The sequence below is a fragment of the Mytilus californianus genome, unplaced genomic scaffold (genome assembly GCF_021869535.1).
Source record: "Mytilus californianus isolate M0D057914Y unplaced genomic scaffold, xbMytCali1.0.p SCAF_10, whole genome shotgun sequence".
NCBI lineage: Eukaryota > Metazoa > Mollusca > Bivalvia > Mytilida > Mytilidae > Mytilus > Mytilus californianus.
Window position 1 is genome coordinate 28334442 of NW_026262582.1, and position 12467 is coordinate 28346908.

The 12467-nt window shown below is 30.3% G+C and overlaps 1 protein-coding gene across 4 annotated transcripts in view; it reads left to right on the forward strand.

Moving 5' to 3' along the window:
* LOC127717874 (neurabin-1-like) overlaps positions 1 to 9025 on the forward strand; it is a 68072-nt gene extending 59047 nt beyond the window's left edge. For all 4 annotated transcript variants that reach the window (XM_052223731.1, XM_052223734.1, XM_052223732.1 and 1 more), the window contains one exon: positions 583 to 9025. In XM_052223731.1, the coding sequence (XP_052079691.1) occupies positions 583 to 729 (147 nt within the window). In that variant the 3' untranslated portion in view covers positions 730 to 9025. The remainder of the gene's footprint in view (positions 1 to 582) is intronic.
* Positions 9026 to 12467: the final 3442 nt, after the last annotated feature.

Genomic DNA, 12467 nt, shown 5'->3' on the forward strand with positions numbered 1-12467 from the left:
GACTATGATTTGACATTTAGGTCTTTTGATATGAATAATTGATATTTATAAGAGAGTCTTTCTGGTGATAGTTATGGCTTCCTTTTCTTGAAATGCTCTGTGAATCTTTTGATATGTAGAGTCTCTCTTGGGAAAATTGTAAACAATATGTTCTACACAAATTCAGCAACTGGGGATATTTTTGGTTAGTAGGGATTGGAGGGGGGGGGGGGGGGGGGGGGGGGGGGTTGACTGGTAATTGGTATGCAAATAAAACAAATGTGGTGTATTTATAATACATACCAATTTATAAACTTTCATTGAGATTTGTAATGGATAGTAATTGCAGACATGTACTGTGAGTAAAGAAGAAAATAACACTTTATATAATTGTGAGCGTCCAAGGCACTTTTCTGGATTTATTTTCATCAGAAACTCTAAACCCAAAAATTTAGAAGCCAAAAATGTATAAGACCTGTAAAAAATGAGGAGCTCCATGACCAAAAGGGACTTAAAAAATGGCTAAAAGATGTGCTTCTATGAATAAAAAAAAGATGTTTTTGATCCCATTATTTTAAACTTGTCACTTCACATTTATTTCAGACTATGGGCATCACAGTGAGTAAAGACAGAGAATTGTTTAAGAAGAAAATCAAAGAACTTAAAATGGCATTAGATAGAGAAAAGAAACAACAAGAGAAAGAAAGAAAGATAAAAGAAAAAGAACAAAAGAAACAAAGGAAGAAATAATGATAATTATACATTAGTAAAAGAACAATTGTTTTGTATTTTAAAAATAACATAGATTATATATTTGATTTAAAGAACAAATAATAGGATTGGCTTTTACAGAATTGATTTCTATGTGAAAATCAAACTGGTTTAATGATAATTAATAGTATAACAGAGATCTTAACCAACATTTTGTAAATAAAGGTCATAATTCGCTGGAAGTCGGTCTTCACTGTGATGTAACATTATTTATGATTGGCTGGCCATCAAGCATTTTATTCAGATGTATTACATCTCTTAATTGGTTCATTTGAAGTACTTTGTGACTACTGCTATTGACTAGAAATTTGAATAAGGAAATTTTATATTCAAAATTACATAATGAAGTACTTATTTATGCAAAGATTTTATATGTTGTATAAATTATTTAGCTTTGATTCCAAGAATCTAAATCTTGAATTTTCAATTAACAAAATAAATTTAAAATTGCATTAGTTTTCATTATACAATGGAGCAATAAGTTATATTTATCAAACTGTGATAGTTGTATTTATAGAAAGAAAAAATGTTGACTATTAATTAATTATAGCATAGAACAGAAAAAATAAATAGATTTTTGGATTCTTGCTCATATTGACTACTGCCACCAAGGTAATGTAAATGAAGAAATTGGTGATTTAACAGATTGAAAATTTTTCTTTTAAAACAGAAAAAATACAATTTAAAATGCCAATTGACAGAACTTCAAAAATCGGAGAGAATCTAGAATTATTTTTTTTTTCTCTTTTAACATTCTCATTTTTATCTTGTATTTAAACAATACAATACATGTCCATGTTCTGAACACTTATTAGATAGTGCTGAAAAGTTAATTGCCATCTAGGCCAATGTTCTTTGTTTCAGAGGTTGTAAAAGGGTATACTATCAGAAGGACTGGTCATTGAAAATTGTTCTATTAAAGTAAATAATGGTAATCTTGAAGTGAAAGAGATTTAAGATAAATTAAAGACATTATGTATATTCATTTAAAAATCATATATTTGTATATTTTGGTCAGTTTTGTTGTTAATTGTGGCTTTTTAGACTGGGACCAATTTCACCATCATTATTAGGAATGATAAAAGACCTTTTTAAAATGAAAGAGCATTTCTTATTGGATAGAATAGAATGTACAATCATTTTTCATTGGATAATGTCGACATTTTTGACCACATTTTTAATTGTAAATCATTACAACTGGTGTATTCAAGTGCTGATTAATGTTATAGAACTATATTATGTGAATTTTATTTGTGTTCAAAAATTTACTGACCATGGAAAGAAAAATACACATTATAATATATATTTTTTTCCTAACTCTTGATTGTATGGAAACTTAACAAGCAAGAAAGTTCTACCTATATATTTAACTTTAAAAAAGTCTAAAATTTCTGGGGACTCAGAGATATATCCTTTAAGGTGGTACAAACACCTTGACTAAAACTAATTTGGCACATTTAATTTTAATAAAATTTGGACAAAATATTTACTTTGACCCTTTGACAAAAATATAAAAATTTCAAAAAACTTGAACCACACACTTTATCAGAAAAATTTCATTGGATTTTGCAGTTTGACAAACACTAGTTTTGGTCATTGAGAAGCTTAATATTTCCTTAACAAAAGACCATGATTAAAACGTTCAGCTGTTTTTAACAGAGTTATCTCCCTGTAGTGTTATGTACCACCTTAAATACAATCATGATTTTTTTCTTTCCATGGACAGAATAATTCTTTATCTGTAGTTTTTTCATTGAAAGCATTGGCAGAACTTTCCTGCAGGATTCGTGACATTATTTTTAAAATAGGTTGTTATTTTCTGATGTACTTACAAGTAAACCAGACAGCATTCAATGTGGTTTTGGTCACAAATAAAAGATCACACTTGATATCTTTTCAGTACATGTATTAGAAAGTCATGATTTGATCATTTAGAATCCTCGTAACAATTGGTAATCTCCTGTTTTACATTAAAATCTGATATTTTTAACCAATTGGAGGAATATCCATGGTTTAGGATATCAGAGGCAGATTTAGGGAGGGGCCAGGGGGCCGTGCCCACCCTTATGGAGCTTTATATATGATAAATACATAGACTTTCTACAAGTACCACTCTAAACGTTGGCTTGCCAAGGATGGCCCCCCTTTTTCAAAATCCTGGATATCCTTAACCAATATACACATTTTTTGGTGTATTCTGTTTGAATATTATTCAGATCATTGTAGATTCTGAAACAAGAAATAACAATGATATATGTTACAAACTTGTAAAAAAAAGAAAACAGTAAAATGTTTTGAAAATTATTTTTTTATTTATTAATTTTTTTTGGTGATCTTTTATTTGTGACCTTTATGATATGTAAAAGGTTGTTGGTATAATTTTATAATTTTTTTGTATATATCAAGTGTATACTTTTTTCAAGTGCTAAACAAGTTGACACAAAAATTACTGGTGCCTAGTGTAAAAACTTGCCATTTGAGGACAATGACTTGACTATGGTCTCCTTAAAAAGGTTTAAAATGAAAGATATTGAATGGTCTCAGACATGGCATTAGCATTTTTCTAGTTATAAGGCTATTTAAGGAAATTTGTGAATTATTTTTTAAGAGACTGTTCAATAAATCCATTTTGATTGGCTGTTTTTCTTTTTTTTTTTTTTTATAAGAAAAACGTTAACAACAGAGATATAGATGGTAAAAATATTTTACATAATTTGTCAACTGAACAAACTGTTTCGACAATTTTCATGATAATGTTGAAAAACAAATGTCTCATTTTTAAAGCTTTCATGCAAATGTTGGTGCTTAATATAGAATAGGAGATATTTTGATATAGAGAGGTCACACATTTATATATGTATATTATTGCACGTGTTGTAACGATGTATAAATTTTGTTAATAAGTATTTGTTTACATGTATATATTACTCAAACATTGTATCACATTCATAGTCATAGTCATAACCATCATTTTTTCACAGATATATTTTTGTCTTTCATTTTCTTATAACATTGTTTTGTTACATGGATTTTTTCCCATTAAACAAAAAATGTTGTTAGTTCTTTCAAGTCATTTTGTTTTAGATTTTTTAGTTCGCTAACAAATTAAGTTTGTCTTGAAAAAGGAAAGTTGTTTACTAAAAGAAAAGATCAAAGTAATTTTTCTGAAAATTATTGCCTTTTGGTTGTCTCTCATTCAGTTTCTTGTTTAAAGAGGGAACAGAGATCTAACAAAAATTGAGATTTTTTGCGATATTTTTATGATTTTTAATTGAAAAGTTGACAGATTAAGTTTTGCAAAAATAAAATCTCACATTTTAATTTTGAAAACATTATTAATATGCAGCATTTCCTGAAAATTGCAATAATTAATCTGACATTTTTATGAATTGCTCAACAATCGCATTAATAGATGCACACAAAAATTTCTTAATATACAATTCTGTCATATTTTGAAAGGTTATATTTGCAATATTATGTACCCATCATTGTATAAGTAATCACATCTCTGATATCTCCCAATGTCCTGAATATCCATGAAATATTTTCCGCTGGACGTTAGGCAGTCAATAATCAATCAGGTATCTTCCATTCAAATGCATACATTCTTTATTCAAATCAGTTAGGATATTTTTTTAAGAACAATTCGCTATTCTGTTTTACCATAGAAACAATTTTCTATCAAAATGGAACAATTTACTCTAATTCTGTGTTACCATAGAAACATTTTACTATCAACAGACATTACTTTTTTATACTATATAAATATGATAATTGCAGAATAATTATCAAAAGTGTATGTGATTAAACTTTTGGATAGTGCCTCATTTTGAAATTTTAATATGTTTACAGGTAGATTTTGTATTGGAAAATAGATCAATATATATATACATTATAGGAAGAAGTTCCTTTCAGGACCATTAGACGTTTTTTTCGTTGTTTTATCTATCACAATTCACCAGCAACAGAATAAGAGTTTATCGACGAATTTAATATAGTTTACCTAAATTTGTCAGTTATTAAAAAGAATTATATTTAAGCAAAACTAGTATGCTGATTTTTTTTTTTTATGTGATGTCCGATACAAAACTTTGATAACACACATCTTGTTTTACAGATAAACGTTAAAATTTCCAGAATGTAAAATAAATTTTCCAACTTGTTTTCATTTTAAAAGCTTTTAATTTATTTTTGAAAAAGTAATCCTTTACCCAAATATGATGAAAAAATCTGCACTTTCGTTTGTTTTCAATTAATATTTCAAAAAAACAAATGCTATGGTTTTTTTTTTTTGCTTCTTTTTTTAAACCATAGCTTTTTGATATTAGTTCTTATTATCTGAATACATTCTGATTCTTAAAAATTAATTTAATTATTGTTTTAATAGATAATCTAGTAACATTCTACAACTGTAACTTTATATTGTTTAGAAGTGATATTTCACAAGACTTTTAACTTCTGCTTATAAAAAATCATATATTTTTCCTTTGTTGTAAACTTGTATTTTAGTTCCTGGTTTATTTCTACTTTCGTTATCTAATGGTCCATGAACAAGGAACTTCTCTTTTTAGCAAGTAGCGAAAAGGAAATGTAGATTTCCTAAATTCACTGTTTTCAGTCTGTGCATTTCTTAACTGAGAATAGTTGAACGTATTATTTTTTTATTTTTTAGATTTTGTTTGAAATAAGAAAACAAATACTTATTATTTCTTTTGCAAACCTATATCTGTCTCAGTGTATGAATACGATATTTATCTTAAAATCTTGTATAAAGAATGTTAAAAACTCATTGATGGAGGCTTTGCACTATGACCAATTCAAGCATTATTTGTTAGACTAATGGGAAGATTTTGTTCATGGAAATTTATTTGGACCTCTTTGAGAGAGGTATGATCACTAGAAAAGATTCAAATGAAAAAACCTCCCAATAATTAGGGATGGTAAATGGGTATATTTTTCTTGAAATTCATATTTAGCTGTTCATATCAGACAACAGTTGCTAAAATGGCCAGTGTTCATATCTCATATCATCCAAACTTTTATAACAATAACCTCTATACTGGTTTCCTGATCTTTGTTAGGTTACCAGTTCTCTCCTGTAAAGCACCAGAGGCAAATAAATTAAAAATATTTCTCAATAATTTGTATACAAGAGTTGAAGATAGATGTGATTTGATATAAAAACAAACTATTGTTGTAATTATATTTGTTAACTTTGTAATTTATTTTTTCTTCATAAAGCTGCTTTGATAAGTATATAATTTTGATGATAATCTTGCTTAATGATTTATTTATTATTTTTATATCTGCATATCATTTATAATTTTTGATTTACTTCAATTGAAATGGAGCTGGACCTCTTGACAAAATTAAACATGAATATTCATAAACATATAAAATCTCACATATATGATTTCCTAATTATAATTTCACCTTAAAAATAGTGTATACCAATTATCAATTATTTTCTCAATCTTTATTTGTTTTATCAAAAATTTAGAATTATCAAATCAAGAAGTCTATTTAAATGTTTGGTTCAGAGGCAAAATATAAAAAATAAAAGTATACATCATTAGCCGAATTAATACCAAGATTAACATTGTGTATAGTGAGGCCTATATTGTAGATTTCTATTTTTACCTCATCTTTGTAATCCTGTTTAAAAAAAATTCAAGTGCTGTCCCTCCTTACATTCAGACTGTGTCTAGTATGGGTGTAATACTTGCCAATGGCAACCCTTTTGACATTTTGTGTATTTTTTTTTTCATCTTAAGTTCAGAATTCAGATGTTTGAGAAAGTTGTGAGAAATATGGATGTTTTTTCGTGTTGTTGAACCTGTCTTGCATCAAACATTTCATTTGGTAATAGGTAAAGTTCTATAAAATGGCAAATATATTACATCATTAACATATCAAAAATATTGATCTATTATTCCGGTACTATAACTACAAGAACAAAAATAACAGTGTATTCATCTGATGCCTAAAGTTATAGTAGTATGTGGGTTCTTTGGTCGTAGCACTAGATCACTAAAAATGAAACTTTTATATCTAATGAACTGGGTCTGTATTAATAGATTAACTGGGATCTTGCTTCTATAAGGACTAGCAACTCATTACACTAAAAATCTTACGAGAAAAAAGACTTAAGGCATAAACATTTTGTAAAACTAACAATTATTTTTTTTTTTTTATTTTTTGAGGAAAGATTCCCTGATCACTTAAAAGAAACTTTTATATCTATGATCTATGATGTGTGATCTTGATAATATAAATATACATCATAAATTTCTGAGTGCGAGCCAAGAAATTTTTGAGAAGAGGGGTGTGGTCTCTCAAGACAGGTTTTTGCTGTATGTAAGATTATAAATTATTATAAAAGTGCATTTATATGTAAACAGTAAGAACATATGTTGTGTTTTATTTATATGTTGTAGATTTTAAAGGTTGTGTCCATATATATATATATATATATATATGCTTTTACATGTATTTCATGTATATGTTGTACTTAAAGGGGGGAGTGTAATAGAAAGTGGGATTTTCTTACAAATTCTTGAAGTTATTTATAGATTCTCAACAACCCTTGCTTAAAACGAGGACGTTACCATGAATAAAAATCATGTGCACTGGCTATGCAAGACAAATGAATTATAAAGCTGATACAATGGATTCATAAACTGTCAATGGGTTCACTTTTCACAAGTTTTTCAACTGAAGTTTATTAAAAATGTATTTTTTTTTCCATTTTTTAAATGGCACAAGAAGTGTTTGTTGAATATGTTGGTCATCTGCTATACTCTAAACTTAAAGTTTGAAAGCAATAAATTACAAACATTTGAGAACTTGAAATATAACGGGGACCAAAATAGAATAGCTTTAAGGGTCAAGAGTTAACTTTACTTGAGGAAGGTGCAATATTATTTCTAATGATTTTTAGGGTTTACAAAAGCAAAATATAGTCTATGAAATATGGGGCAGTATGGGGTGTGAATTCGTGAGCTCAGCCTATCAGTTTTTTTAGTTTTTAAGATGAGGACAACAAACAATGCACAGCATTTTACAAGGCATGTAAAGAGTGCATAGGTATGAGAATCTATAATAAGCTTTTATATAACTATCAGGACATTATGTTTTTGTATGGATGAACCGTTGTTTACACTAGTGAAGGTTGTAGACATAATTTTTTATGACAAAAACAAACTGGTGCAAACTTGACATATTTTTGTGTAAGTTTCCATTTTTTATAACTTCTGAATTCATATTTTTCTATGTTCTGAGATACTACATATTTTGTTGAGAAAAGGGTGGTAATTCTATAATCCTTAATGATACTGGTACCCTAACGTAACAGAAGGCTGATATTTTTTTCTTTGATACTAACTTTCATTGTTCAGGAATTTTTATGTTTTTATAATTTCTCTCTCTCTAGATGATTGAATATTTTAATTGCTTTGACTACTGAAATTCATTATTTCCCCTCTGTCAGAAAACAAAGTCCAAGAAGATTGAAATATCCCACACATAAGACCAATCCACAATAACATGATCTGAATTGGAATTTTGTACTTTTGTAAAGTTTTTTGAGATTGCAGTCTTGTGTGTTTCCATCCCACATTCTTTTTACCTCATATTGATTGATATTTACGTAGAAAGTTCGCCTTTTGGTTTTGGAAATCTGGAAAGAAAGATTAAAGCATGCTTCATTTTAAAATAAGTTTATCGTAAACATCAGCATGGTAGCAATATGACACAAAAGAAATCTTTCATGGACAAGATTCTCAAGCTCTTTTTATGAATGAGTTACGGTGGTTGACCAAAGGTCAGTCAACATTATTGAGGTCATTGAACAATTAACTAGAACATACATAAAACCTAAGCATTGTGACGTCAGAAAATGTATGGACAATGCACATTTGTGAAAGTCATCTATTTTATCACCATTTTTAACCAAACTAGGTAGAATCAAAAGAAAGCATTACATGATATTAATTATAGCAAACACCATTAAAAGTCGGCCTCTACCATGTACACTATTGTAAGGCTTCAGTACACAAATCTGTTAGCCTAGGAGGGGAATTATGAAGGTTAAATTTCAATGGATGTGACAGATTTAACAGTCTTATTATGTAAACTTGTTGATTTTTACAAAGTTTTATTTTATATTATCCCTTTTTCATTTGAATCCAGTTATATTTAGTTTGTACATTGACATATCACCATGGTCTATATAAAACATAACATTTCACATAAAATAAAGTCAGTATTTATAACATTATTGCCTTATTATTATATTTATTGTTTTATGAGTCATTGTGTATACAGCTGTGACTTTGTATTCCTATTGCATTTGATTGGACTATATATTTTGACCCAAAGCAGAGAAGGGCTATGAAGGCCTCAATTTGAAATTATACTCTATCCTAGCTTTAAAGTAATAATTACATTCAGAAATGTACTTGGACCTCAATGGCCGAATGGAGGGTGAAGGTTGGCGCCTGTTAAAACGTTTTAACCCGTTGCATTTGTTTGCACCTGTCCTAAGTCAGGAACCTGTTTCAGTGGTTGTCGTTTGTTGATGTGGTTCATTAGTGTTTCTCTTTTCTCGTTTTTTATATAGATTAAACCGTTGGTTTTCCTGTTTGAATGGTTTTACATCAGTCATTTTGGGGGCCCGTTATAGCTTGCTGTTCATTGTGAGTTAAGGCTCCGTGTTGAAGTCCGTACTTTGACCTATAATGGTTTACTTTTTTTAAACACTGTGACTTGGATGGAGAGTTGTCTCATTAGCACTCATACCACATCTTCTTTTATAAATGTAGTTCATTTACGGTGATCACTAGCATGTAAACCATGATGTTCCAACCCAGCTTTTTGCAAAATGCATTCGACTCTGACATTAATCAACTCGAACTGCCTGCCCAAGATCAGTGGTTTGCTCCTGCTTTTCTGCCCAATAAAAACTGGCAGTCATGATATAGCTGAAAGTGGCATTAAACAACAACAACAATCAATCAAAGTCATTCTATTTATGATATACTACTGATATGCTATATGCTGTTTCAACGAGAATCTCAGGATTTAAATATTGATAGAGAAGAATCTGGACTTTGTGCTCTTGATATTCTATTGCATCCTTTCATTTAAGAAAATGAGGCTCTGTCTTTTTGTCATCCATCAGTGACTTGGGTGTATTTTATCCAATGTTCAAATAGATGTAAGAAGATGTGGTATGAGTGCCAATGAGACTCCATCCAAGTCACAATTTGTAAAAAGTTAGCCATTATAGATCAAAGTACGGACTTCAACATGGAGCCTTGGCTCACACAGAACAGCAAGTTCTAGAGGGCCCCAAAACGACTAGTGTAAAACAATTCAAACAGGAAAACCAACGGTCTAATCTATATAAAAAACGAGAAACGAGAAACACCTTTGAACCACATCAACAAACGACAACCACTGAACAACAGGTTCCTGACTAAGGCCAGGTGCAAACAAATGAAACTGATTTAAATGTTTTAACAGGCGCCAACCTTCACCTTAACCTGATCATTGATATAAGTGTTGTATAAGCAACCAATCATTTCAGTTTCATGTACCTCTAAGTCATGCTCCAATGACTTGAGAAATTTATTGTCTCTCCTGCGATGAAAGTTGCAGAATGCAAGACATAGGGAATACAGTCCAGCAGCGACGACTGTTTGTATAAAGCTTTAAACTTCAAAAGCTTGACCTAGATGCTTCATACCTTGTATGCGGATGCCTTTATGTTACGAAGTTCTGTTTGTCTTTTGTCCATTTTCCTTGACCTCATTTCCATGGGTCAGTGACTGTTTGAAAAAGGATGTTTTGTCATTTTAAATACTCACTTATTATGAGTAATAGAATAACTATATCTGGTACATGGGATCCTTGCAAGGTCTGCATATCCATCAAACAGGGTTCACCTGACTTCTACCTTATTTCATGGATGAGTGATCAAGGTTAAGGTTTTGTGGTCACGTCAAGTCTGTATCTCGGATACTATAAGCAATAGGTCAGCTATATTTGGTATGTGGAATGAATTTAAGGTGTGTATATCAGACTGGCAGGCTTAATTTGACCTTCATTTGTCAATGTTAAGTTTTTTGTTGTTTGGTCTGTTTCTCAGATACTATAAGCAATGTACCAGCTGTATTTGATTTAAGGAATGATTGTAAGGTGTACATGGCTGTATAGCAGATTTCATCTGACTTCGACCTCAATTTCATGGTTCATTGGTCAATGTTAAGTTTTCATGATTATTTCCGTTTCTCAGATACTATAAGCAATAGGTCAACTATATTCGGTGTAAGGAATATTGCATGGTATTCGTGTTGTCTGGTAGGGTTCATCTGACCTTGACCTTATTTTAATAGTTTATTGATCAATGTTCAGTTTTCGTAATTAGGTGTGTTTCTCATATACAATAAGCAATAGTCTAACTATATTCGATGTATGGTCTGCAATTCAGTAATGATAAGTCAATCAGGTGAGACAATGCAGCGTGTGCACTCTTGTTTTACTCTTACGATGTGGAGAAGATCAAAGAAAACAATGGTCAAAAGAATAAAAGACGAGCGGATAAACAAGTCCACAAAACAGTACATGGACTGAGCAACATGAAACTGATTAAAACCGGCGGTGAATCTAGGTGCTCTGGAATGGTCAGCAGTTACTGCGCCACTGGTGATAGTCATCATATTATTCCTGTTAAAATTCGTTGATAGAACAAATCCAGTGATAATGCGTCATCCAACAGCAAATTGGTAAATGCCTCTTGTCTACAAAAGTAAGACATTTCCAAATTTACAAGCCATTAGCACATGTTAAGCTTCTAATCCTTATTCATGACGAAATATGAAAGTGAAATTAAAATGTATTTCTGGACCGGTAAGGAGACGACCATTTGATATTCCGGGGTGGGGGTGGGTGGGGGGGGGGGGGGGGGGGGGGGCATGAGGATTTTGAAAATATATAACTCAGCCTTGATAATAACAAAAATGAATGGTATGTTCTGTGGTAGTTTGAAAATAAATAACCTGCCTTACAATGTATTGAAAATAACTTGGCAGGTCTTTTAATCCATTTTATAAATGCTATTCTGAAGAATGAGATGGCACCAGATTCTTCCAAAATTTGTCTTTTTTCATATTTTTTTCGGGAAAAACTTCCCAAATCTTTTAATGATATAAATATTAATGTATTTGAAATGTTTGAAAATGGGTTTCATTTCACTTGAGGTATATTGTCTCGTGAACATTTACCTCACTTTTATTTAACAGGGCCGTAACTACATTGAGGCAAATGCCTCATGTTGGAAATTTCAAAACAAAAGCTTGTCTTCATATCAAATTGTTTTCACGGCAAGTGTCTTGCAATAAGCAAGTTCTGTTCACCCTCTGACGTAGCCCCTGTTTTTTGAGATCCATGTTTCTCATTTATTTTTATTTTTCAGTGTTGATTGTCTATAATGTTTGTCGTTTTGTGTTTTATCTGTTCCTGGGTTTGTCTTTTGTTCATTGATTGCCCTTCTTTATGACTATTCTCTTAGTGTTGCATTCTATTTGTAATTTAGTAATTATGTTTTAAACTTGAGTTTTATTATATTTAAGGATCTTTTGTCTATTACAAACTACTTTAAATTGTATCCCAGTTAGGAACTACATCAAGTTGTAATTGAAATGTGTTATAAAAAC